The 27,249-nt window shown below is 45.2% G+C and overlaps 1 protein-coding gene across 2 annotated transcripts in view; it reads left to right on the top strand.

Moving 5' to 3' along the window:
• The first annotated feature begins 2,594 nt into the window (after positions 1 to 2,594).
• Pccb (propionyl-CoA carboxylase subunit beta) overlaps positions 2,595 to 27,249 on the top strand; it is a 67,498-nt gene continuing 42,843 nt past the window's right edge. The window contains exons 1-6 of one of the 2 annotated variants that reach the window (XM_059268457.1): positions 2,595 to 2,805; positions 5,376 to 5,495; positions 6,059 to 6,127; positions 8,873 to 8,929; positions 12,354 to 12,467; positions 21,592 to 21,702. In XM_059268457.1, the coding sequence (XP_059124440.1) occupies positions 2,620 to 2,805; positions 5,376 to 5,495; positions 6,059 to 6,127; positions 8,873 to 8,929; positions 12,354 to 12,467; positions 21,592 to 21,702 (657 nt within the window). In that variant the 5' untranslated portion in view covers positions 2,595 to 2,619. Of the gene's footprint in view, positions 2,806 to 2,952; positions 3,085 to 5,375; positions 5,496 to 6,058; positions 6,128 to 8,872; positions 8,930 to 12,353; positions 12,468 to 21,591; positions 21,703 to 27,249 lie in introns of those variants that run through there. The other variant, XM_059268458.1, reaches the window with a different exon arrangement.

The following is a 27,249-nucleotide window of genomic DNA, read 5'->3' as shown; positions in this document are numbered from 1 at the left end:
ACAGCTCCCCAGAGTTTTCTTGAGTGTGAGCAGCAGGAAATATTAGATAGGATTTATATTGCGGAGATAAACAGATAGAAAATAAAGGATAGCCTCGAGAGGGCCTGGAACCTATTCCAATGGGCCCCAACTGTCTCTGCCCCAGGGTATTTATAGAGACACCAAGGGGTGGAGCAAAAGACCTCCCCCCAGCACAGCCAAGTGCAGACCATCTCAGACACCTGCACTCAGGCCCATGGTCCAATCATCCTTTCTATGTGGACCTGCTGGGTAAAGCCACGAGGAACCTGAAAATGGGCTCCCACAGTACCCCTGGCTGGTCTAGAACTTGCTATGTAGACAGGTTGGCTTCAAACACACATATATCCTCCTGCCTCTGCCTCCTGGGTGCTGGGATTAAAGGTGTGCGCTACCATGCCAGGCCTCTCTTCTTATGTTATTGCTTGTTACCTCCTCATGTATACTTAAACACGAAGCAAATCCTCCCAAAGCTTTAGCCCCTTGTCTACCTCTCTAGGTTGTTAAGGCCCTTAAAACAGAGTTCTCAGTGCAGGGCTAAGAGCTCTCTCCCCTGGTGTCAGACAGATGTAGGTGATCTTTGCTCAGTCAGGAGACTTCAGGCCTTGGACATTTCAGCTTCTGTGTATGTTAAGGAAAACAATCCTTGATCTGAGAAACACAACTTGTGCTCATAGTTCAATTCTTGGCACACAGAGGGCTCAAAAATGATTATTCAGCCATGTGGGGTGGTGCATACCTTTAATCCCAGTACTTGAAAGGCTGAGTAAGGTGGCTCTCTGTGAGTTTCAGGCCAACCTGGACAACATCATGGGTTCCACGTCAGCTAAGGAGGGCTACATTAAGTCAGACCATGCCTCAAAAAGTAAATGAAAAAAAAAAAAATGACATTAACATTTAAGTCTCAGGCCAGAATTTCAACTTTATGAAAGTCCTGGCTCTGAGGTGGATCTAGGAAGGGTTAATAATCAACTTTGGCAGTTTTTTTTGTGTGTGTGTGGCTAAGAATGAGAAATATGCACCTTGTACTTTGCCTTAAAGACCTGCCAGTTACCTGGGTAAACAAATGGAAAAGCATTAATAGTTCAGGTTCAAAAGCGCTGGAGCAGTGAGTCTTGGATTTTAGCATCTGAACTGAAGGTCATTTTCTAAGGAAGGGCAGCAGCCCTGCCCCCATTTTCTGATTCAGTAGGTCTGGGGCAGAGTCTGAGCATTTGCAGTTTACTTTTCCTACTAGCTCCCAAGCCACAGTTGCTGTGTTGACAAGGTTCTCTCCTTGACCAAGCTTTGGTCAGGCTCTACTGAGCTCCCCTTGAATAGAACTGACCTCTGTCCCAGGTCCTCTCTTACAGAGTGTAGCTTTACCAAGAATCCTAAGTCAGCCAAGTCAGAATCCTCCACCCTTGATAGTGATCACCCTCAATATTTGAAGGTTCCTCCTCCACTATCACCCAAGTGACATCTGAGCACCCTGGCTTGCCTTTAGCAAAGCACACCTTAAGTTTGTCCGATTGTCCCTTACCCTTGCTGTTTCCTCTTAATTTTCCATCCATTGAACCCCCAACTCAATAAATCTTTTTTTTTTTTTTTTTTTTTTTTTTTTTTTTTTTTTTTGTCGTATTGAGAGTCGAGGCCAACCTCCCTCCCCTATTGACCAGTGGTCCTCACACCTAAAGCAATGGTTCCGGAAAAGGTTTACATCTCCATCCTGTGTCAAGTGTCACGAACTTAAAAGATACCAAAAAACTTGTGTGTGTGTGTGTGTGTGTGTAAGAGAGAGAGAGAGAGAGAGAGAGAGAGAGAGAGAGAGAGAGAGAGAGACAGAGACAGAGAGAGAGACAGAGTTTGGGTGTGCACATGTGGAGGTCACAGGACAACCTGGGGTGTAGAGGGTCACTTTCTTTGTGTGAGAATTGGGTTTCGTTTGCTGCTGCATACGCCAGGCTGGCTGGTCTGTGAGCTTTCTGTGATTCTCTTATCTCTATCTCTGTCTCTTATCTCACTTAAGCAACCTCTTTACAGACACTCATTTCTCTGGCTGTACTGAGTTTGAGGACCCCATCTCTGGTCCTCATACTCGTGTTGGCAAGGACTTTAACCACTGAGCTGAGCAGCTCCCCAGCTCCCCTCCCTTTTAAGAGATTCTCAGAAGACTCTGGAGCCCAATATCTAGTTCACAAAACATTTCAGTCTTGGCTCCATATCAAACCTACTTCTGTGCTTGTGAAATCGGGATATAAATTATTGCATGAGTAAGTTGTAAAAGTAAAATCTGGAACAGCATTTGGTAAAAGTTGGTTAAAGCTTATTACCTATTCATTCTGGGGGCGGGAGTGGGTCGACAAAGCCTGGGGTCTAGATGGCTAATGCAGAGCAAGGGATTAAGCCCTTGTTCTGTGCAGCCACACGGGCACAGATCTGAGAGGCAGGTATTTCCCGGTACAGCCCTGCCAGACCTCCTTGGGCCCGGAAGACAACGCCAGAGGCTGCCAGGAGCTTTAGGCTCAGCGACAACGCGCAGGCGCAGACCCGCTTTGGCCACGCTTTCCGCGCATGCGCCCTCAGGTGCGCTGGACCGTGTGGCACGCTGGCAGAGTAAAAATGGCGGCGGCGACGATTCGGGCGGTGGCGGTTGGAGCGAGGCTCAGGGGTCTCCATTGCGGCCTCTGCACCCCGATCCGCAGCCTCTGCAGCCAGCCGCTTTCAGTAAACGAGCGCATCGACAACAAGCGCCGTACCGCGTTGCTGGGCGGAGGCCAGCGCCGCATAGACGCGCAGCACAAGAAAGTGAGTCCAGGGCGCCCGCGCGTCCCGCCCCTCCGCCCGCGACCTATCACGGTGCGCCGGGCTGGCGGCGCCCGTGGCCTCCCAGCCAATAGGTGCGGCGCCTGGGAGGGGCGCGGCGAGAACTTTCACCTAGGGCTCCCTCGGGAGTCAGTGGAGGAGGATGAGCATCTGTGTGCTTAGCAACGTCCCCAAGTGGTGGTGGGCATGGATTGGCTGCCTGGCTGGATCTGGCTGGTCTCCAGCAGCGCTCCACCTGAGCAGCTATGAACTTTTGGGAAAGTTAGTCTCTAGAAATCATCTTAAACAGAATAATGCCTTGTTAGAATAAAATTGCTTCATTAATCGGCTATAGGCTCTCAATTTTAGACCCGATTATTCTCGTGCTGTCTGAAAGAGTTGTGGCTGTTTTTTGTTTTTTTCTTCAACGATGGAAGGCAATAAAACCGAGGCGCGTAGTATTAGAAATAGCTTGGTTACATTCACATTAACCTAGAGTGGTGGTGGTGGTCATGATCTCCGTGCGTGCAAGGACCTGGTGACACCTGTGCCCGAGGAAGTCAGGTCGGCCTCTTAAGAGTTTCGACTTGTGTTGATCGACTGGGTAGGAAGCAGATGGACTTTTATAAACTCACAAACTGCTCTGCAGTTTGGCTGGTGTGGGCAGCCTGACTGACACACTGCCTGGATTTTCAGGCGGGAATCACAGCTTCAGAGATAAGCTGGGGAGGCCGTTTAGGAGCAGAAAAATCAAGCTGAGAGAGGTGACCCTAGACTTGAAGCCAGACTTGCTCAGTGTGTCCTTGACTCATGCGTGAGAGCTGGGTGAGTTAGGCACAGGAAGGTGCCCAAGGAAATTGCTCCATGTGAAGAGCACACAAGTCCTACTCAAGTGTGGCAAAAGATGGTTTTTGGGGGCGGGGGGCGAGGGAGTTGGTTTTGGTTTTTCGAGACTGGGTTTCTCTGTGTAACAAGAGCTCTGGCTGTCCTGGAACTTGCTTTGTAAACCAGGCTGGCCTCCATAGATCCACCTGCCTCTGCCTCCTGAGTCAGCTGGGTCGTAAATCTTGGTCAAATGTTGATTCAGATGTCCTGAGTTACCATTTGAAAAAGGCCTAAGGCTTTGACACTTAGGAATGTAAATGTAGTTGAAAGGTTCATGGTGAGCAATACTTTCCCTCACTCCCTTGGGGACCTGGTGAAGGACCAGTAAGTTTCCTGGGAAAGCCTGTCACCTCTCTCAGGGCCTGTTGCTCAATCCCTCGCAAGAGCATTGGCCCAATCCTCCCTGGGCAGATCCTGATTCTCTTAGAGAGAGGTCTGGAGAGCTGTTTTTGGCTGTCGAGCTAATTTAGTTGGGAGGCCAATTTGTGCTCTTAATTAAGCAAGTTTTTCATTAGTTCCATAAGACAGATTTCCTAGAAGTGGACCAGAAAGTATGACTATTTTAAAATCGATCACTATACGTATCCACAGTTTTAAGTTGCTTTCCCCCAAAGTAAATTTGTTTTCCACAACCTCATTGGCTTTCACTACTTTCCTAAAATAACTAATTTTAAGGGTTTTGTTTGTTTGTTTACTGTGTATATGTGTTGTTTTCTTGGCACAATGGGCTAAGGACTTTATCGAGAGTTGAGGTTTTGGGCGCCTAAGGAGACTCTTGGTAGATTGAGGGCCTCAACCTCATCTGTAAGAAGTATTAAATTCTGAGATAGGATCTCATACAGCCCCCGTTGGCCTTGAATTTTCTATGCAGCCAACAATGACCTTGAACTTCTGATCCTCCTGCTACCTCCCCAGCTCTGGGGTTATAGGCATTCACTATTGTATGTGTGATACTGGGAATCGAACCTAGGACTTTTGCACATGCTAGGCAAGCTCTCTACTAACTGAACTGTCTCTCCATCCATTTTCTTTTCTTTCTGTCTTTAAAACAAATGCCCTTCAACCCCAGAAACTCTCCCTTCAAACAAACTCCCCAGCACTCTTTGCCCCCTCCCCCTTTACTCAGCCGCTCCCTGCTATGGGGTCTTGGCTCTGCTGCTATGGTGGCTTTAAGCTGGGATTCCCATTTAGGCTACAAGAAGAGAAAGCCCTTGTGAAGGCAGAGGAGAACCCAGTGGTGCCTTGGGGTGGAGGCTGAGCTGGAGGGAGGGGTTGTGTCTGGTTGAAGTGTGCCTGTAACTCTCTGGCTCTCATAAGTCTGCTTTAGTTTCCTCCTCCTCCTCCTCCTCCTCCTCCTCCTCCTCCTCCTCCTCCTCCTCCTCCTCCTCTTCCTCCTCCTTCAGATTCCACTGCAATCCAGGGGCAGGCTTTCTTTACCCCCACTTGTCCCCACCTGTCCCCCTCCTTTTGATTTACCTTCCACAGGCAGGCAGCTCCCGAGCACCCTGTCTGCCTTGCTTTCCTGGCTGAAACAAAGTCTATTACTCTCACCCGTCCACTTCGGGCAGGACAGACAGAACGGAGCCTTTTACATTGGGGTAAAGAGGCGTTAGGACCCCGGCCTTCCTGCTAACACGCCTGCCTTAACTTGGTCTGTGATGACATCACTGACTGCTCTTTTGTTGTAGGGAAAGCTAACTGCCAGGGAGCGGATCAGTCTCCTGCTGGACCCTGGCAGCTTCTTGGAGAGTGACATGTTTGTGGAACACAGATGTGCCGACTTTGGAATGGCTGCTGATAAGAATAAGGTATCTTTATTTGTTCCAGTGGTGGTGTGAACACTTCCTGTGGCTTGCTGGCCCTTCCACCAGAGCAAAGAGTCCATATAGCTTTTTTTCTCCAGGAATGTGCCACTCTGTCCAGCTCTGCTATGTTTCCTTATGTGTTCCTCTCAGAGGAAGTGGCAGTGGTGGCCCTGGGAACCTCATAGTTATATTACATTTCTTTTAAAAACGTTTATTTATTCATTTTGGTGTGCTGGGGATTAAACCCCGCTTTGGTTTTTAGTTTGAACTTTCTTCAATTCAAACCTTAGAAAGTTTGGTGTTTTGTTTGTTTTCCATTAAGGCATGATGCCAACTTCACTATAAAGAAGCATTCAGGCCGGGTGGCGATGGCGTTCACCTTTTAATCCCAGCACTTAAGAGGCAGAGGCAGGTAGATCTCTGTGAGGCCAGCCTGATCTACAGAGCATGTTCCTGGACAGCCAGGGCTACACAGAGAAACCCTGTCTCAAAAAATAAACAAAACAACAACAATAACAAAGAAGTACTTGGGTTTTTTTACCTTTATTTTTTCATTTCCCTGGTAGTTTCCTGGAGATAGTGTGGTCACTGGACGGGGCCGAATCAATGGAAGATTGGTTTATGTCTTCAGTCAGGTATGTCCTAACTCCAGTACATGAGGCTTTCCTGCAAGGTAGAACCAGGAACAAAATATGTGATAGAAAACCATTTGGGGGAATAAAATCTTGCTTATAGTTTGGGGCTGTGTGGAGGATCCAGGTGCAACCTGAATGGAAAAAAAATCTTAAAAGCACAAGTTGGGGCTGGAGAGATGGTTCAGTGGTTAAGAGCACTGGCTGCTCTTCCAGAAGATCTGAGTTCAATTCCCAGCACCCACATGGTGGCTCACAACCATCTGTAATGAGATCTGGTGCCCTCTTCTGGCCTGCAGGCATACATGGAGGCAGAACACTGTATACATAATAAATCTTAAAAAAAAAAAAAAAAAAAAAAAAAAAAAAAAAGCAGGAGTCCCTGAGCTCTGGGATTTTTTTGAAAGTATCCAAATTTGTGAAGTTCCATCAAGAGAGATGTAGTTGGTGTACACTGAGACCCAAGGTGGACCTTGTGGGCAGAATAAACCTATGTCATATCCAAATTGCTTTTTAAAAGATTGCTATTTTGCCGGGCGGTGGTGGCGCACGCCTTTAATCCCAGCACTCGGGAGGCAGAGCCAGGCGGATCTCTGTGAGTTCGAGGCCAGCCTGGGCTACCAAGTGAGTTCCAGGAAAGGCGCAAAGCTACACAGAGAAACCCTGTCTCGAAAAACCAAAAAAAAAAAAAAAAGATTGCTATTTTATGTATGTGGTTGTTTTGCCTGCAAATATGTCTCTGCACCATGTGTATCCCTGGTGTCTAAGGAGGCCAGAAGAGGGCATCAGAATTCCCTGGAACTGGAGTTACAGATGGTTATAAGCACCAGGTTGGTGCTGGGAATCAAACCTGGGTCCTCTGGAAGAGCAGCCAGTTTTCTTAACTGCTGTGCTATCTCTCCAGCCCTGAATGTCCAAATCTTAATCTCTAGAAGCTATGTATTACCTTATATGGTAGAGAAGAATCAAGGTTCTGATCAAGTGACCTTAGGATAGTATGGCCTGGGTTACTCAGGTGGCCTAATGTGATCACAAGGGTCCTTAGAAAGTGGAAGAGAAAAGCTGGGTGGTGGTGGCACACAGCTTTAATCCCAGCACTCGGGAGGCAGAGGCTGAAGGATTTCTGTGAGTTCAAGACCAGCCTGGTCTACAAAATGAGTTCTAGGACAGCCAGAGCTGTTATACAGAGAAACCCTGTCTCAAAAACGGACAAACAAAAACAAAACAAAACCAAAACCAGAAGAAAGGTCAGAATAATGCCGCGTGAGGAGGACCCCACCTGCTGTGTCAGGCTTTGAAAACAGAGATGATTCTATGAGAAGAGGAATGGGAGCCATCGCTAGAAGCTTAGGGAAGGCAAACAGGCTGCCCTTGAAGCCTGAGAGGTCCCAGACCTGTTGACCTTGGTTGTAGTCCAGTGAGGCCCCTGAGAGGGAACTTCTACACCACAGAATGTGAGATAATAAAAGTGTGTTGTCTTAAGCCCATGAATTTGAGTTAATGTGTTACAGCAGCAATAGAAACAGGATATTTTGTGTGCTATTTCATAATAGATTTTTCTACTATTGGGTCTGCCAAATGTTGAAGATCACTTTTTTTTTTCAATTTTTATGAGCTGGCAGGACAAAAATTAATAAAAAAGGTAGCACAGAAATGATAGAACAAAGAATGCTACTGTGTTTTCTGGCCATGATGTCTGACTACTTAAAGCCAGTGCAGAAATTCAAATTCATCGTATTTTTGAGGGCCTTCTCTGCTCATGGAGTAAGTGGGGGTGAGGAAGAGATGGAGATGATGAAGATGGGGCTCTCATTCTGAAGATGCCAATTTATAGGTAGCGTGGGGCAGAACAGGTGGCCGCAGACCAGGTAAGAAAGGCTCCAGGCAAGTGCTCTGGCCTCACAGAGAGGAGCCTTTCCAGTTTGTGGAAGTGAGCAGAGAAGAGGCTGATGCTGGACTTTGGGTGCAATGAGCCAGGGTTTTCATTCTGCTCTCCAGGATCCTAACACAGGTAGTTTTTCTGGGCTGTTTCTGTTTTTCCAGAAAAGTATCCTTCCCTTGGTCGTTGGCTGACAGCAAGCTCCATGGAGAGGGGAGGAGCTGGCAGGGGCTCGTTCAGTACTCAGGCCTCTAGTCTCTGGGTTCATCCTCACCTTTGCCTGCTTTCAGCCCAGTGACCTGAGTCTGGATATTCCAGTTTCTTTAGGGGAATAGCCTTTCTCTTCTCAAGGTGCAAGCGGCGCTGTTTGAGTTCTTGTATGCAAGCTTACTCCTGTTTTATGCCCCTACCTTTTCCTTGGTTCCTCCTTGGTTGTTCCCTCTGCAGGTGTGTGTTTCCAGTTCCTCCCTCCCCTCATGTGGTACCTTGGGCTTCCAGTTCCCCTCAGCTAGCCTGCTGCTGTTGTCTTCATTCTTACAGGGTGCCCCTAGTGTGAGGCTATCAGACACAGGGATGGGGTGGCCGGGGACTCGGACTGCAGTGTTTGTTCTGGTGGAATCTGAGAACAGGGTTAATCCTGCTTAAGTTATTGCCTCAGAGCTTGGAGTCAGTTTTGCCCCTGATCTTATATAAACTCTAAGATATGAACTATTATCCTAGGGAATAATCTATGAATTAGAGCTTTTTCTGTTTTTCTCAATGTCTGAAATGCCTTTAACAATGGTGAGTTTCCCATTTCTTCCTACTGGGTCTTCAGCTCTGCCTAGTCATTATATTTTACTTGCTGGTTTAATTGTTTTTCTTTTCAGGATTTTACGGTTTTTGGAGGCAGTTTGTCAGGAGCACATGCTCAAAAGATCTGCAAAGTAAGTGTTTAATATTGAAAATAAAACCAGTGCTTCCGTCAGTTTATGTGGCACACACTGAGTGTTCTAGGGGTGCAATGAATTGGGCTGGGTGTGAGGAATTGCACATTTGTACAAGGTGCGGTACTGACTAGACAGGAGTCTTAGTTCATTTCTTAAATACTTCTGTACTATCTCCTTGACCCTGGTAAAGTCTCTACCCACACTTGTTCTGTTCTCTTCTTCTCCTTCCCCTGCCCATCTTTCCTTAGCTCCTGGTCCCCCACCTTCCTCAACCAAGTGCTGGGATTGTATGTGTGAACCCATCCTATTGGTAACCCTCACATTTCTCCATGCAGAAAATAGCATCTACGATTACAAGGCTTGAGGGCTGGAGAGATGGCTCAGTGGGTATGAGTACCTGGTGTGAAAACAAAAGGACCTGAGTTCAAATCCCCAGCACTCGCATAAAAGCCGAGCATGACCACATATGCCTGTAATCCCAGCTTTGGGGGAATGGGCAGATTCTTGGCAGCTTGCTGACTGGTGGGCCTAATCAGAACAGCAAGCTTTGGGTTCATGGAGAGATCCTGTCTCAAAAAATAAGATGGAGGGTGATAGGGAAGGACACTTGACATTCTCCTCTGGTCTCTGCCTGTGAGGATTGAAAGCATTCAAAAGAATATTGTAATATATGTACTTACTATTATTATTATTTTTTGAGACAGGGTTTCTCTATGTAGCCCTGGCTGTCCTGGAACTCGTTCTGTAGACCAGGCTGGCCTCGAACTCAGAGATCCACCTGCCACTCAGAGATCCACCTGCCTCTGCATCCCAAATTCTAGGATTAAAGGTGTGTGCCACTATGCCTGGCTCATTAATATATGTTCTTATTAATGCATTAAATAATAAGATGTATTAGTGAATCTTATAACTGGTGTAATTCAAAGGAGGCTCGAGTAAACATATTCCTGGATCTCAGCAACTTTAATGTGACAGGAGCTTCTGGTTTCTGTTAATGGCAGAGGCACATCTGTGTGTTCATAAGTGAAGGAAAGTTGGACATTGGCTAGAGCTAATACAGGTGAAAATGTAAACATTTTCCAACTCAAGTTCAGAGACCACTGTCTGAGGGTTTTTATTGCTGTGAAGAGACACCATGACCACAACAACTTTTATAAAGGAGTGGCAGCTTACCGTTTCAGAGGTTCAGTCCATTATCATCATGGTGGGGAGCATGGTGGAATGCAAGCAGACATGGTGGTGGAGAAATAGCTGAGAGTCCTACATCTTACAGGCAACAGGAAGTTGACTGACTTAGTGGGCAGTATTCCAAGCATAGGAAACCTCAAAGCCCACCCCCACAGTGACACACTTCCTCCAACAAGGCCATACCCACTCCAACAAAGACACACCTCCTAATAGTGTCACTTCCATGAGATTATGGGGGCCAGTTACATTTAAACTACCACAACCACATATCTGTTCACAGCCACCTTGAGATTCTGTGAATCCCAAGAATAGAATTTCATATCTAGGCAGAGAGTCCAGGTGTTAAAATGTAAAGAGTAGGACAAAGATTGTATGATAATATCTTTTAAAAAAATATTTATTTTATTTTATTTATTTATTTATTTTTGGTTTTTCGAGACAGGGTTTCTCTGTGTAGTTTTGTGCCTTTCCTGGAACTCACTTTGTAGACCAGGCTGGCCTCGAACTCACAGAGATCCGCCTGCCTCTGCCTTCCGAGTGCTGGGATTAAAGACGTGCGCAACCACCACCCGGCTTATTTTATTTTATGTGCATAAGTGTTTGCCTATATGTTTGACTGTGTACTGTATGTGCCTGGTTCCTGCAGAGGCCAGAAGGTGTTTCATCCTTTAGAACTGGAGTTACAGATGGTTGTGAGCCACCATGTGGATGCTAGGAACTGAATCAGGGTCTTTTGCAAGAGTGAATGCTCTTAACTACTGAGCTATCTTTTAAGCCCCTGCATGAAGGTATTTTTAAAACACTCTAAAGGACTGACTTTAGAGGTCTGTGATAGATTGCTTGCCTAATGTGAGCAGGCTTTGGAGTCAATTCCTAATTCTCCTGATGAAGAAACATGGACACAAACAGAACCCCAAATGCCAATCAAATGAGAAAAGCTCACCTGACACAACCCTGCTAGATTGAGATGATCTGAGGAGTAATGCCAGTGTAGTTGGTGTTTGGAGAATTCTAGATGATGGAAGTAAACGTGCTTTGTCAACTATCTAGGGCTGTAGGGATGTTGCGTATGAAGCTGTCAGACCCAGGAGGAAAATCTGCCACAGCGTACTGGCCTCAGGTTAATGATGGGCCAATGTGCACTTGCATAAACAAACTTCCTTCCATTCTGTCTGCCACTGTTGTTTCGGAGGAATCACTGGGAATAAAAGTGAAGAGAGTCATAGCCCAGGTATGGCATTCTGAGCCTCTAACAATGCAAAACCTGTGGCTTTTGTTAGGTGCCTGGTCCTTCATCTTCCACAAGGTATCCACAGGGCAAACGTTTTCCAGAAGACACACACAGACACACACATACACACAGAATGAGTGTGAGGTGTGTTGGCCTGTGTGTGTATAGGTACAACACAACTTTTAGGAGCTGGTTCTTGGGGATCTAACTTGGGTCTCACCAGGTTTGTGTGCTAAGTGATTTTGTGACTGGCCTGCCTGACTGAGGTAAATGTTCTAAAGCAGCAGTTCTCAACCTGTGGGTCACAACTCCTGTGGGGGTCGCATATCAGATATCCTGCATATCAGATATTTACATTATGATTCATAACGGTAGCAAAATGAAGTAGCAACGAAATGATTTTATGTTGGGAGTCAGCACAACCTGAAGAACCGTATTAAAGGGTCACAGCATTAAGAAGGTTGAGAACCACTACTCTAAAGAGACACTTATGCTCCCCTCTTCAGCTATGGGACTCCAAGAAATGAAAACTTTTCCAGAGATCTCCTGCCCTGGAGGCATCCAGAAGAGCAACTTGTCCCCTGGAGAAAGAGTCACAACCTGTCAGATGACCTTGTAGGAGGGACCAGGAGCTAAATTGGGTCAGGGACCACATCTTATGGGGCTGTTGAGTTATGTATACCTTTGAGTATTTAAACCCTCCTCATGCCAGGACCCCTGAAGGTGGCTTTGGTGGGGCATGGCTTCTGGACCCCTTTGTCCCTTTTCCTGTGTGGCCACATTCATAAATCCCCTTTTCTGCTTTTCACTATTCATTTGGTTCCTTTAACGGGCTCACTGAGGATGGGTGCTGGGCCTGGCTTGTTGGGGCACAGGCTGTGGCCTCTTAGTGTGGTGACACCATCACCGACCAAGCCATCTCCTTGGCAAAGCAAAGTGTTCTGTCATTGCTGTTTTGGTAGCCAGAGCAGATGTCTCAGGAGATTGTCTGTGCCGTTTTAGATCATGGACCAGGCCATGACAGTGGGCGCTCCAGTGATCGGGCTGAATGACTCCGGAGGTGCCCGGATCCAGGAGGGGGTGGAGTCCTTGGCCGGCTATGCGGACATCTTCCTGGTGAGAAACCTGTGAATAGGGTGACTTCTGTAAGTGTGTTCTGGTTCCTGTCCCCCCATCGTCCTCTGGCCCATCCGGCCTCTGCAGTGCCCCGTGTCACTGGCACCGCGGGTGGGATGAGGGGTGGAGGGCAGGCCAGATGGACTGCAGAGTCTGCTCTTCTTGTTTGATAGAGGGCCAATTTTCGATAAATAATTAGTTCAAGGTCGTTCATGAGGAGAAAGCACTTGGAAATGTTTTCTTTTTTTCTTCCTTTCTTTCTCTCTGTCTCTCTTTCTTTTTTTTTTTTTTTTGAAGCAAGAAAGACACAGTAAGGAATGTTAAAGTAAACCTATTTGCTAGAATCACAATTTTTTAAAAAGTGTTCTTTTTATTTTTTAACATTATGGATTATTATCCAAAGTTTAAACAATAATACAAAGAAGAAGAAATCTCTTCAAATCAGAGACCCTTGGGAGAACATCGTTCAGATACCTGCATTATTTGACTATGAACTGTATTATGAGAGAGATGGGAAGGGCAGTCTGATAGAGACAAGAGATGGGCACAGTTTCCAGTCAGCCCAGGGCTCTCCTCCCCGCTTTAGAATGACAGATGTCCTGTCCTTGGTCACTGTCCTTCATGATCCAGCAGAACATCTGGGAAATACTCTGAAGCTGTAAGTGTGCATATGTTTCTTGAGAGTCTACCCGACTTTTGTATGTCTTAAGCATGCTTTTTAATCTTTCCTCTCGAGTCCTGAGGTTAACCCACTGTGGGGAACAATAATTCTGTGGTCGTTTGGCCAGTACAGGTGAGGCCTGGAAGGTCTTCCGAGGCCACGTTTTAGAGTTTGCCTGGGTTTTAGGATAGCAGCTGGGACATGTTTATGCTTTGGGGCTTGGTTGCCACTGTTTCAAGAGCCCGACCTTAGTAAATTTGAGATCTGTGGTGCTGAGTGAGTTGCTCATGACCCCTGCTTGTCACAGGACCTTGCCATTTACTCCTGCTGTGTTGTTAATGTCTGGTAACTTTTAACTGTGATGTAATTTCAGACTTCATGAGGAACTTGAAACAGTTTTCTGTCCTGTGTCCTGTAACCAGATGTGCTGTCCCCATTCACTGTCTCATTCTCTCCAGAATTGCATATTTACATATTACATTATTTTGAAACATTTGAGGGCAAATTAGTGATATTTTCTTCCTTTAGCTCCGAGTCCTTCATTGTGTATTTCTGGGGAACATTAACCAGAATATAATCGGAAAAGGAGATCTCACCTTGACCTATTGTTATCTGTAGTCTTACTAGGCCTCAGTAAAGCCCCTAGTAGCTTCCTTTTCTTCTCTTTCCCCTTTCTCCTCCTTGCCTTCTCTCCTTTCCTCTCCCCCTCCCCTCCCCTCCCCTGCCCTCTCCTATCTTTTCCTCCCCTCCCTTCTCTTCTCTCCCCTCTCCTACCCTTTCCCTCTCCCCTTTCTTCTCCTCTTTCCTTAACTTTTGCTCCTGACTAGGAACGAATCCAATTGTTATACCTCTTTAATCTTCTTTCTTTAAAGGTGCTGGGATGGAAGTTGGGTCATCAGGCTGGGCAACGAATGCCTTTATCCCCTGAGACATCTTTTTAGACATCACCCCCTTCCCCACCCCAGTGCCCTCCTTTTTAAAAGGCAAATCTTTCTATATGGTTCACACTTGACTGGCTGTAGACCCTCCTGTGTCTGCTGAAGTTCCAGGCATATGCTGCCATGCCCAGCTGTAGCCGCCCCCCACTTTGCATTTAGTTGAGTTGGGCCATTTCAGTTCACCTTAATTTTCACCATATTTTATTTTTCTAAAAAATTTGACCTTCGTTATTTGTTTGTTTATGTATTTATTTGAGAAAGGCCTCTTTCTGTGCGGTCCTCACTGTCCTGGAACTCGCTCTGTAGACCATGCTGGCCTCGAACTCAGAGATCCACCTGCCTCTGCCTCCCAAATGCTGGGATTAAAGGCATGTGCTACCACCAACACCCGGCCTTAACTTTTAATTTTTATTTTAGACATATGGGTGTGTTTGCCTGCATGTATGTGTGTGTACCATGTGTGTGCCTGGTGCCTGTGGAGGCCAGAAGAGGACATTGGATCTCCTGGGTCTAGAGTTACAGATGGTTGTAAATTGTCATGTGGGTGCTGGGAATCGAACTTGGGTCCTATGGAGGAGCAACCAATTCTCTTAAGCACTGAACCATCTCTTCAGCCTCTTTTACCGTATTTTAAAGTGTCTTTTTCTTAGTGGTTATCTTGGGGCAGGGGGATTACAATCAACATCTTGACTGGTTGGGATGAAAGGAAGTTAGCTTCACCACTATAAGGACATGTTGCTTCTGTATGTCTCTATGATGGCAGATCACGTCTTTATACATGTTGTCTATGTTGGGAGATTGAAAAGACAAATGCACAGAACAATTACAGATTGCAGGAATGCTAGGTCACAAGCTGAAGCATGGCATTGCCGTCTCGTCTCTACCTAGGGAGTTATATTTACCAGTGTTTGTTTTCTCACAGTCTCATGTAGCTGTCTAGTGTCATTTTAGTTCAGACTGAAGAACTACGTCGTGTGTTTCTTGTATGATGTCTCAGCTGCCAGTGAGCTCCCTCAGCCTTTGTTATCTGGAAATGTCTTACTCTTCCTTGAAGTTTGGCTTTGCTGGGTATATAATTCTTGGCTGACAGGTTTTTCTTCAGATACTTGACTGTGTCCCGCTGCCTTCTGGGCTTGACCGTTTACTTTACTGGGGTACCTTGTCAAGGGGAGCTGTGCTGCCCTGCCGCTTTCTGCTTCCTTCCTGCTCTGGATCTTTATAGTTTGACTATAATGGGTTTCCGTGGGATGTCTTTGAGTTCATCCTTCTTTGGAGTTTGTTGAGCTTGGATGTGAACATTTGTGTCCTCCATCCAATCTGGGAAGTTTTGGTTCATATTTTTTCAGATATTTGACTGAATCTTTTCTGTTTCTCCTGGGTTCCCGTGATATGTATGCTGATTCTTGAAGACTTCCCACAGTTCCCTCAGGCTTTGTTCATGTTTTCCTTTTCTCAACTTGGGTGACTTTTTAGTGGTTTTATATTCAGGTTCCCTGATCCATTGCTTTCTGTGATTAAATCTGCCACAGAACCAACTAATGAGTGTTTCATTTAATTTATTCTTTAGAATTTCTACTTATTTGTTTTAAAATTTCTGTTCATGCTATCCTTATTTTGTCCAGTGTTTTTCTGATTTCCTTGCATTCTTTAGTCCATCGAACATATTTAGGACAGCTGCTGTAGCACGTATGACTAATTCCATGTGTGGGTTTCCTCATCTTTGTTTTCTGTCAGATTCTTTAGTTTTTCCTAAGAATGGCTGCACCTGTTTACTTGTAATTTGTTGTTGAATAGTAGAAATTCAGGGTATTCTGTCTGGTAACTTTCTTTTGTTTTTCTCCTTTGAGGCAGGGTCTCATGTAGTTCAAGCTGGTATTGAACTTACTATGTAGCTGAGGATGGCTTTGAACCTTCTACCTCTCAAGTGCTGGATGATAGGCATGCACGGTCTTAGTTAGGATTTCTATTGCTGTGAAGAGACACCATGACCACGGCAACTCTTATAAAGGTAAACTATTTAATTAGGGTGGCTCACTTACAGTTCAGAGGTTTATTAGTCCATTATCATCATGATGAGACATGGTACTAGAGCTGAGAGTCCTTACATTCTTGACTCAGAGGCAACAGAAAGTGGTCTATCTTACTGGTCATGGCTTAAGCATACATGAGACCTCAAAGCCCGCCTCCACAGTGACTCACTTCCTCCAACAAGACCACACCCACTCCAACAAGGCTATACATCCTAATAGTGCCACTCCCTTTGGGGGCCATTTTCTTTCTAACCATCACAATCACCATGCCTAGTTTTCTGGTATCTTACAAATTGGGTTCTTTCAGTCTTCAGGGAGTACTGATCTTTACTAGTTGAGTGTGGGATGTGTCTGTGACTTTCCTAAGCTATTTTTGTAAAATGCACGTTGCTCTGTGGTTATGGTGGTACTTTTCTCAGTGCTGTGACAGATTACCTGACAAAGGCACCTTGGAAGGGAGGGTTTGTTGGCTCACAGTTTAGGGTGTGGTCTGTTGTGAGGAGGACATGCTGGCTGGTCACTTGCTGTCTGCAGTCAAGAAGCAGAGAGAAGTGAAAGCTGATGCTCACTGCCTTCTGCTGTGTTGTTTAATTCAGCCCAGGATGCCAGCCCATATGAGGGTGCCTGTTTTTAAAGTGGGTTCCCACTTCAACCTGGCCAGGAACTCCCTCTCATGCATGTCCAGAGTTTGCCTCCTACAAGATTCTGGTGGCGCACGCCTTTAATCCCAACACTGGGGAGGCAGAGGCAGGCGGATCTCTGTGAGTTCAGGGCCAACCTGGTCTACAAAGCGAGTTCCAGGATTACCAGGGCTGTTAAAGAGAAAAACCATGTCTTGAAAAAACAAAATAGAAAAGATGTTCTTCAGTCTCATAATGGGCAAGGGTGGGGAAGAAACTGCCATTTTTCATTTGTCCTAGGGAAACTGAGTCCATCAGAAGTTAGAGAGGCTGCCTCTGTGCTGGCCCTGCAGCCTTCAGAAGCAGCAGTCCATAGTGCAATACAAGTCCTGGCTGGAGATGTAGCACAGTGGTAGAGTGCTTGCTCAGGATGGGTCCCCACACCTCAGAACAGAAACACAGCCCTGACTTGAGGATGAGGTCTTTGTCACCTGTCCTCTAGTGCCAGCTAGCCACAGTAGGTATATGGGTTGTCGTATCATGGTTATTTGTTATGGCTGGGGGAAGGTAGCAACTCATCACATGAAATTTACCTGCTTCTTCCTTCTTGATCCTTCAAGCGTTCAACTAGACTCCAGAGTTCCAAAATAGGCGCTTCCAACAGTGCTGTGGCTGAAGTTGTTTTATTCAGTTTCCTAGAGCTTTCTCTTGTGTTGTCTATGATATCACTTGCTGTGTCCTGTTGGTCTGTGTCCTGTTGGTTTGTGACCTATTGGTCTGTGTCATGTTGGTCTGTGACCTGTTGGTCTGTGTCCTGTTGGTCTGTGACCTGTTGGTCTGTGACCTGTTGGTCTGTGTCCTGTTGGTCTGTGACCTCTTGGTCTGTGACCTCTTGGTCTGTGTCCTGTTGGTCTGTGTCCTGTTTGGTCTGTGACCTATTAGTCTGTGTCCTCTTGGTTAGTCTGTGTCATTTCTGGGTAGTTGGATTGCTTGAGCCATGAGTTTGAGACTAATCTGGGGCACATAGTGAGATCTGTTTAAAAAACAAACCATTTTATGCCAAGAGAACCATATCCAAGCCTGTAGCTCCTATTTTGAATATATTTTAGTGTACTTTTAAAATTTCTTCATGTTCATTTCTTTTCTTCTTGGGTTGGAGGGTGGGGAGCAAGGCCTTGTTAAATTGCCTAGGTTGGCTTCAAACTCCTAATCTTCCTATCTCAGCTTCCAGAATTCTGGGATTATAGGCATGCTCTATCATACCTGCCAAAAAAAAAACTTCATTAAAAGATAAGTAAGAGCTGGGCAGTGGTGGCGCACGCTGTAGACGAATTGTTAAACAGTCTTATTAAATAAAAAACACAGAGCCAGAAATTGGGGTTAAAGCCTGAGAGAGATCAGAGGAATAGGAAAAGCCACAAGCTAACCTCACTTCACCGACACCTCAGTCTCAAAAGAAACCTACTTCCTGTATACATTGCCTATATGCCTTTCTATTCTGCTATTTCATTTGCTGTCTGTCCAGCTACACTTCCTCTTCCTGCCCAGCTCTGTCATTTCCTGTCTGTCTGTACAGACCTACAGACCTCTATGGTTAGTGCTGGAATTAAAGGCCTGTGCCACCATGCCTGGTTCTGTTCCCAGTGTGACCTTGAACTCACAGAGATCCAGATAGATCCCTGCCTCCCAAGTGATAGGATTAAAGGCATGTGCTACCATTGCCTGACTTCTATGTTTACTTATAGTGGCTGGCTTTTTCCTTTGATCCTCAGATAAATTTTATTGGGGGGACATAGTATATTGGGGGACACAATACATCACCAGAGCACACTTTTAATCCCAACACTCATTAGCAGGTGGATCTTTATGCAGCCTGCTCTATATAGCAAGTTCCAGGACAGCCAGGACTACACTGAGAAACCCTGTCTCAAAAAACAAAAACAAAAAAAAATATAAGTAAGTGTAGCTGAAGTTTTCTTGTATCCACCCAGCTCCTGCAGCCACTCAGATCCAAGTAAACACACAGAGACTTATATTACTTATAAACTGTATGGCCGTGGCAGGCTTCTTGCTATCTAGTTCTTATATCTTAAATTAACCCATTTCTGTAAATCTACATCTTGCCACATAGCTTGTGGCTTACCCGTATCTTTACATCTTACTTCTCATGGCGGTGGCAGCTGGCAGCATCTCCTGACTCAGCCTTTTTCTTCCCAGAATTCTCCTTGTCCGCTTATCCTGCCTGTACTTCCTGCCTGGCTACTGACCAATCAGCATTTTATTTATTAACCAATCAGAGCAATACATTCACAGCATACAGAGCGATATCTACAGCAAGTAAGCATACAAAATAATAATTGTTTCTCCTCCTTCCTCCTACCCCAGGCTTGACATGGCCTTATGTAGCCTAGGCTAGCTTAGAACTCCTGAACCTTTTGCCTTCATCTCCCAAGTGCTGGGTACCACACCTAGCTTAAAATATTTTCCTACATGTATATCATTGTATTTTGCTTACATTAATCTCCACATTGTAACTGGATTTTTTTTTTGAGTGTTCAATGATTGCTTCTAGGTTGTAACAAGTATCTCAACACAATCTCTTAAAAAATCATTGCATTTATTTATGTGCACACGTGTGTGCATGCACATGCATACATGTGAAGGTGAGAGGACAGCCTATGGGAGTGACTTCTGTATGTCTATCATGGGGTCCTAGGATGGAGTTCAAATAGACAACTTCATGGCTAGTACCTTTACTCACTGAGCCATCTCACCAGCCCTCATCAGAATCTGTTTCAAATTAATAGTGGGAAGACAGTGACTTTGCTTCAATATACCTCTCTTTGCTCCTGTGTGTGTGTGTGTGTGTGAGTGTGTGAAGTTATGAGCTTTATGACAGTTATAATTATTACTTTATTTGTTCTTTATTTTTTTTAAACAATTATTTTTAATGCTGTGTGTGTCTAAGTCTGCCATATGTATACAGGTGCCTGTGGAGGCCAGAAGATGGTGTAGTGTAGCAAGCTTTCTTGTCAGACTATCTTTGGATCACCAGCCTACAAATAACAACACAGACTTCTTATTAATTATGAAAGCTTGGCCATTAGCTTAGGCTTGTCCCTGTATCTCTTATAACTTAACCTACTTTTATTAATCTATTATGGTCTGCCAAGAGGCTTGGTTACCTCTACTCTGTAGTGTATGTCCGACCTCTTCAGTGTCTCCATGGTATCTTCTGCATGCCTAGATTCCTTCTCTTCCTTTTTCTCCCCAGAAATCCTGCCTATCCTCTCCTGCCCAGCTATTGGCTTTTCAGCTTTTTATTACACCAATCACAGCAACATATCTCCACATAGTGTACAAATATCCCACAACAATGGAGGATCCCCAGGAGCTGGAGTTATAGGCTGTTGAAAGTCTCCTTATGTAGGTACCATGATCTGAATTCAGCAAATGCTCCTAACTGCTGAGCCATTGCTCCAGTCCCAAATGAAGAAAAGAATTTTATTCAATATTTTATTTATTTGTGTGTGTCTGTACAGTTGTGCGTCTCCATGGCAACGACCTGTGGAGGTCAGAATACAGCCCCAGCTGTTAGTCCTTTCTTTCCACCTTGTTTTAAGACAGGGTGTCTTATTGTTCCTTCCTGTGTATTTCAAGGTAGCTGGCCCATGAGCTTGTGGGAACCCCCCTGCCTCTGCCTCCCATCTTGCTGTAGAAGTGCTGGGACCATGGACGTTGAAGCAGTTCCATCTTGCTTTGGGTCCTGGAAATCTGAGCTCTGGTTCTCATGTTTACAGTTACCCACTGGGCAATCTCCCCAGCCTCCAGCATGTGGTTTTTAATCACAGGCTAACTGTTTTTGGTTTTTTATGATCTCAATTGCTTCTTGAGAATTTGGGTGCTGTCTCCTGTTACTTCCTTTTCCCTCAAGTGTCATCCTGCGCCGGTATGGTGCTGGGGGAAGCCTTAATTAAAAACACTAGACTCTTAGGTGTCTTAATTTTGTTTAGTGTTTAGTTTTTTCTCCTCCCTTCTTTCTCTTGGATAGATAGGAAACAGGGTCTTTCAATGTAACTCAGATGAGCCTTGGACTCACTATGTAGCTCAGGCTGTTCATGACCTAGAACTTGTAGCATAATCCTCCTGCCTCAGCTTCCCAAGTGCTGGGGTTAAAAGCATGAGCCACCATTCCTGGTTTGCTCAGCAGTTTTTTTATGCATAAACATTTTGTTCACAGATAGTTTCATTTTTTGGATACTTGTTTTTGATAACTTCTAGTTTTGTAGTCATTTTTTAAGGGATTTTCCAAACTCGGTTCTGCTGTAGCTAGAAGTCCATCTACTTACCTGTTATTTTTGCTGAGTAGAGATGACTTCTGTGTTGTAGCCCATGGTTTAGGACTTGAGGCTTTTATCTCTTCAAAACACCTTTGTCCTCGTCACCACCAAGCCTTGTCTGAAGATCACTTAAGTGACACCTGCCTTTGTAGCCTTGTTTCTACGGACCCGACATGACCTATGGGTGCTCAGCATAGAGGCCAGGGCTACTTGCAGGGCGAGTGCTGGCCGCTTCTCCCTGGCGGCTCTGTGCACATTGGGTGCTGGACCTGAGGGAAAGTGGGGCCTATAGCACACATCCTGGTGGACACTTTGAATCACTCTTTGTTTCAGAAAGTGACACATTAACCATCCATTATGGGGACAAATTGCACACATAATTTTGGAAGCACTTTCCTGATTAGATCTTTTGCCTCCTGCATGGAGATATCTGTGGAAGCAAAGCAAAACTCAGTTTTATTGTTGGCTTTCTCTTCCTGCAGATAACTTGATGAGTACTTCTGTAACCAAGTGCTTTGCATTTCTGTGTTGGCAGAGGAATGTCACCGCATCCGGAGTCATCCCTCAGATTTCTCTGATCATGGGCCCATGTGCTGGTGGGGCCGTCTACTCCCCTGCCCTAACAGACTTCACATTCATGGTTAAGGTAAGAAAGCCGTGCCTGTTTCTGGTGCCCCGAGAGTCCTGCAGCTCCCATGCAATAAACCTAATGCCTGACCCAGATCTAGGTCCTTATCTGAGTTCTCATTGGTGTTTGGTGGAGTGGAGATAAGCTCTGAGTGGAGGGAAGGTTTGGCACAGGATCTGTAGTGTTTGAGGAAGGTGCTTGTGGACTCTGTGGTCTTACTTGTGATCTGAATTGCAAATGGGTTCACATAATCAGAAAATCCCTGTCCTTTGCCCAGACTGATGGCTGTTTACTGACTAGGGATCCCTTGGGAGGGTCTGCTGTGGTCTGCTTTATTGGCAAGTGGCTCCCTATGGCCCCATGTTTCTTTCTTCACTTCTTTGCCTTTTTGTAATGGTAATGGAAAAATTTGATCTCCAACTTCAGTTTGAGAGGTGTATGTCAACGTGTCTCCTGGTTTTAATATAAGGGGATTTTAAATGATTTTTATTATTTATTTATTTGGGTTTTTTGAGATAAGGTTTCACTGTGTAGCCCTGACTGTCCTGGAACATTGCTGGGATCAAAGGTGTGTGTCATTACACCCGGCATGATTTTTACTTTATTTTACTTTTTGAGGTTAATTTTTGAGACAGGGTCTTACTGTGCCGCCTTGGCTGGTCTGGAACTCACCATGTAGAACAAGCTGGCCTGGAACTCACAGAGATCAGCCTGCCTCTGCCTCCTGAGTGCTGGGACAGAAGGTATGTATCACCATGCCCAGATTAAAAAAAAATTTTTTTTTCTTTTTTGAGACAGGGTTTCTCTGTGTAGCCCTGGCTATCCTGGAACTCAATTTGTAGACCAGACTGGCCTCGAACTCAGAGATCCACCTGCCTCTGCTGGGATTAAAGGTGTGTGCCACTACCATCTGGCTGTGATAAATTGTTTTTAGATGAAATCCTATTGAAATTATATGTGGGTAACTATCCTAAATCTGATTGTTAAGATAGAACTGTTAAGATTGGTAAGATTATTAAGATAGGTTGATTTTTTTTTTAATGTTCAAAAGATGAGCAATAAATACCATGGCAGAGAAAGGCTGAGGGGAAAAGTAATGGTAGTTACTTAGTGTGAGGGGACAATTCCAGGGGGAATGTGACCGGGCACATTGTTCTCAAGGGCAGTGTGGCAGTTGGAATCCAAAGTTCCCAACGCGCTCCTCTTGCCCTGCGCTTCCATTCCTAGTGACAATTGAAAGCATCCTTTTTTTTTTTTCTTTTATTGAAAATAGATTTTTAAAAATACAGTCTATTCTGCTTTTGATTTCCCGTCCCTCTCCTCCTCCCAGCTCCTCCCTTCATCCCTCCACATCTGGAACCATTCCCTTTCAGTCTCTCGTTAGAAAACAGGCATCTAAGAGATAATAATAAAATAAAACTAAACAAATTGAAATAGGGCAAAACAAACAAGAAAAGGCACAAGAAACAGATACAGACACAGAGACACACTGGTTCACATACCCAGGAATCCCATAAAAACACAGTACTGGAAGCCATAATAGACATGTAAAGGACCTGCAGGGTGTAGATAGATAGACAAATAAACAAACAAACAAACAAATAAATAAATAATTAAAAAAGAGAGAATCCGAGGGACAAAGCCCTCACAAGACATTATGAGACAAGGAACCTGTCTTCCTCCCCCGCCCCCCATTCAGTCTCCCTTGGAGACTTCAGATGATTTTTTTTTCTAGTTCCATCATTTGTCTGTGAATTTCATTTTTCCATTTTTTATAATGGCTGAGTAATATTCCATTATAAAAAATGTACCACATTTTTTAGTCCATTCGCCTTTTGACAGACATCCAGGTTGTTTCCAATTTCTGGCTTTTATGAATAGAACAGCAGTGAACATGGCTGAGCAAGTATCTCTGTGGTAAGATGATTGTCTTTTGGGATTATGTCTAAGATTGATACCTGGGTCTTTTTTGTTTTGTGTGTTTGTTTTGTTTTGTTTTGAGACAGGGTATTTCTGTGTAATAGCTCTGGCTGCCCTGGAACTCACTCTGTAGATCAGGCTGGCCTTGAATTCAGAGATCCGCCTACTTCTGCCTCCCAAGTGCTGGTATTAAAGGTGTGCACCACCACCACCCAGCTGACTAGATCTGGAGGTAGGTTGATTCCCATCTTCCTCAGGAACTGCCACACTGATTTCCATAGTGGCTGTACAGTTTTGCAATCCCACCAGCAATGAAGGGATTGTTCCCCTTATTCCACACCTTTGACAGCATGAGCTGGCATTTGTTATTGATCTTAGCCATTCTGACAGGTGTAAGATGAAATCTCAAAGTAGTTTTGTTTTGCATTTCCTTGATGATTAGCTATTTTGAACATTTCAAGTGTTTCTCCACCATTAGAGTTTCCTCTTTTGAGAATTCTGTTTAAATCTGTACTCCATTTTTTAATTGGGTTGTTTTCTTGATACCAGTTTCTTGAGTTCTTTATATATTTTGGGTGTTAGTCCTCTACTAGATGTGCAGTTGGTAAGTATCTTTTCCCATTCTGTAGGCTGCTACTTTGTACAAACTATGGTGTCCTTTGCTGTGTAGAAGCATTTCAGTATCATGATCTTAGTACCTGTGCTAACAGTTCTGTTCAGAAAGTCTTTTCCTGTGCCAGTGAATGATTGAAAGCATCCTAATGGGGCTTGGATGTAGGTCGTTGGTCATACATAAAGCCCTAGGTTGAACACCTAACCCTGCATAAATGGGGCTCAGCAGCACATGTATGCAATCCCACAGGAGGTAGAGGCAGGAGGATTGAAGTCCAAGGGCATCCTTGGCTACCTAGTGAGTTTGAGGTTAGCCTGGGATCCATGAGACTCTGCTTGAACAACAGCAACAATAAAAAAATACACAACGAAAGGCATAGAAATGCCCAAGAGTAGAGTGAGTTTAGAGGTTTAAGCGTTGACTATGGCAGTGATGGAGCGATTAGCATGGCTCCTGGGCAAGGGTGGTACACAATTTGTGAAGAATTCTACATTTAAAAACCAGTAACAAAGGACTGAGATGGTTTAGTGGGTAAGAGTATGTGCTGCACAAGAATAAGGGCCTGAGTTTGGATCTCTAACACCCCTATAAATGCTAGGTGGGCCTGTAACTTCAGTGCTGGGTCAAGGGAGGCAGGATTGATAGCTAGGGGATGGATGGAGGCAGCCTCACTGGGAAAACAGTGAGCTGCAGGTTTATGGAAGAAACCCTGTCCCAGTGATTAAGATAGAGAATGATAGAGCTGGGTACCTGATGTCCTTACTGGCTTCCTCATGTACACATGCATGTATACATGCATACACCACACACACATGCAATGCATGCATGCACAAATGCACACACACTACTAAGATCACCAAATCTCATGGTTCCTGGAGCAAGTAGAATTCCCTGCACTTCTCCCACTGATCTATGGATACCCATCTGGTGCCTCCTGAGTTTTCCCCTCTGCTTTGCCTTTGTGATGGGAGTTCTGAACGAATCCCTCTGGCTGAGACTGTGCTCATCCTCTCCTTACGTGTTGCACACACTCGTCACAGCCAGTGGCTGTCCCTTCTCCTCCCTTTACTCCCCAGCCTCTTCCTTGGTACCAGGTCTTCCCACCCGAACTTCTCTCCAGAGTCCTTGTTGTTCCCCTCTGGCTGGTGCTCGGATTCTGTCCTCTTCCCAACCTCCTCTTTCCATAGCAGTTTACCTGTCCCCCGTCCACCAAGCCTGATTTTCTCGTGTTTTCACTAACTTGTGTCACTGTAAATGCTGCCCCACCCCTTGAGACAGGGTTTCTCTGTGTAGCCCTGGCTGTCCTGGAACTTGCTCTGTAGACTAGGCTGGCTTTGAACTCACAGAGATCTACCTGCCTCTGCCTGCTGAGTGCTGGAATTAAAGGCATCTACCACCTCGAGGCTTAGGGGATAAGAAGTCTTAAGAAAAAATAAACATTCTATGAATGAAGTATAATGAGGAGAGTCCACAAGTGCTGATCTATATTACAAGAACCATTTAATTCATAAGTAAGCAGAGCAAAGACCATCAGACAGGAAAAGAATTGAGTTACATATCTAGATATACTGGACACTTATTTTATGATAAAGAGACAGTTCTAGGGACTGGCTCAGTTGGTAAAGTGCCTGCTGTGCAAACACAAGGACCTGAGTTTGGATAGTCATCATTCATAAAAAGCTGGGCACAGTGCTGATCACTTGTAACCTAGCACTGGGGTGGTAGAGCAAGATTCCATGGAGTTTGCTGGCCAACCAGACTAGCCAGATCTGCAAACTCCAGTCCAGTTTCAGTGAGAGACCCTGTCTAAAAATACAAGGTGGAGAAGCAATCGAGGAAGAAATCCAATGTCAACTTCTGGCTTACAAACCTGTGGACTCACGTACGTACGTGTGTGTGTGTGTGTGTGTGTGTGTGTGTGTGTGTGTGTGTGTGTAGGGTGGGTGCACACACATACACACACCACACATGTGTGCACACACGTATACTACAAGCACATATATAAACATGTATACACAGATGATGTTCTATTCAGGGTCACTTCTAGTATCAACACAGTACCTGCATGTTAGCTCCAGTCAGAATCCCTCCGCAGTTGGTCTCGGTACTCTCTCTGACCCATGGGACGCCATGCTCCTGATTTTCCTCTGCTGTCCCTTGCCTTATTCCTTTAGTGACTATCGGGTCTTCTGACTTCAGATGCTGTCCTCAAATGTGTTCCCCAGGATTCACTCACTTTCATAACAGCTTTCCCTTTTGGACCTTAGTGGATGTCTCACACTTAGCAGGCTTTGATATCTCCTCCCCCATCTGTCCACCCTCCAGGGCTCAGGTCAAACACTGGAACAATAGGGAGGCCTGATGTTTTTCCTTCACATCCTAGCATCCTAGTGACTTCACCTGGAGATATGACCCAGAGTATAATCAGATTATATTAGTACTACTTTGCTTTGACCAAGGGTATCATTTCCCACCTGGATTATTGTAGAATCCTGGCTGCCTTGAACAAAAGGAATGTCTGCTGGTCAGCCAGTCAGACCACCCTCTTCCCCACAACAGCTGTTGGAACATCCCATAGATGCCTTGAGAAAAGTACACAGTGATGAGTGCTGACCGCTGGTTCCTCGAGGTGCAACGTCAGCTAGGACTGTCTGAAATAGTTTGTATGAGACTTCTTGCTGCCATCAACCTTGTTGAACTCTAGATGACCCTGGCCTAACAGGGACTGATGTGATGTGTGCAGATGTCCCTTCTCTGGTTCAGTGGAAACAGGTTGTTACCTGGGCGACAGACACCATCCCAAGCTGTCTCCTCTGATGCTGCAGCCTGAGGCCCAGTAAACAGCTTCTCTTAAGTTGTTTCTCCTCACCCTTTAGTGCTATGGGGAGAGCTGAAAACCCAGTGGTTAAGAGCACTTACTTCTCTTCCACAGGACCTCAGTTTGGTTTCTGGCGTTCATGTCAGGTGGCTCACAACTGCTATTGACTCCAGCACCAGGGAATCCAACACCCCCTTCAGGCTTCTGTGGGTAC

This window comes from Peromyscus eremicus, chromosome 7, assembly GCF_949786415.1.
Source record: "Peromyscus eremicus chromosome 7, PerEre_H2_v1, whole genome shotgun sequence".
Taxonomy (NCBI): Eukaryota; Metazoa; Chordata; class Mammalia; order Rodentia; family Cricetidae; genus Peromyscus; species Peromyscus eremicus.
The sequence above is the reverse complement of the archived record's forward strand: the minus strand, read 5'-3'. Positions and strand labels throughout refer to the sequence as shown.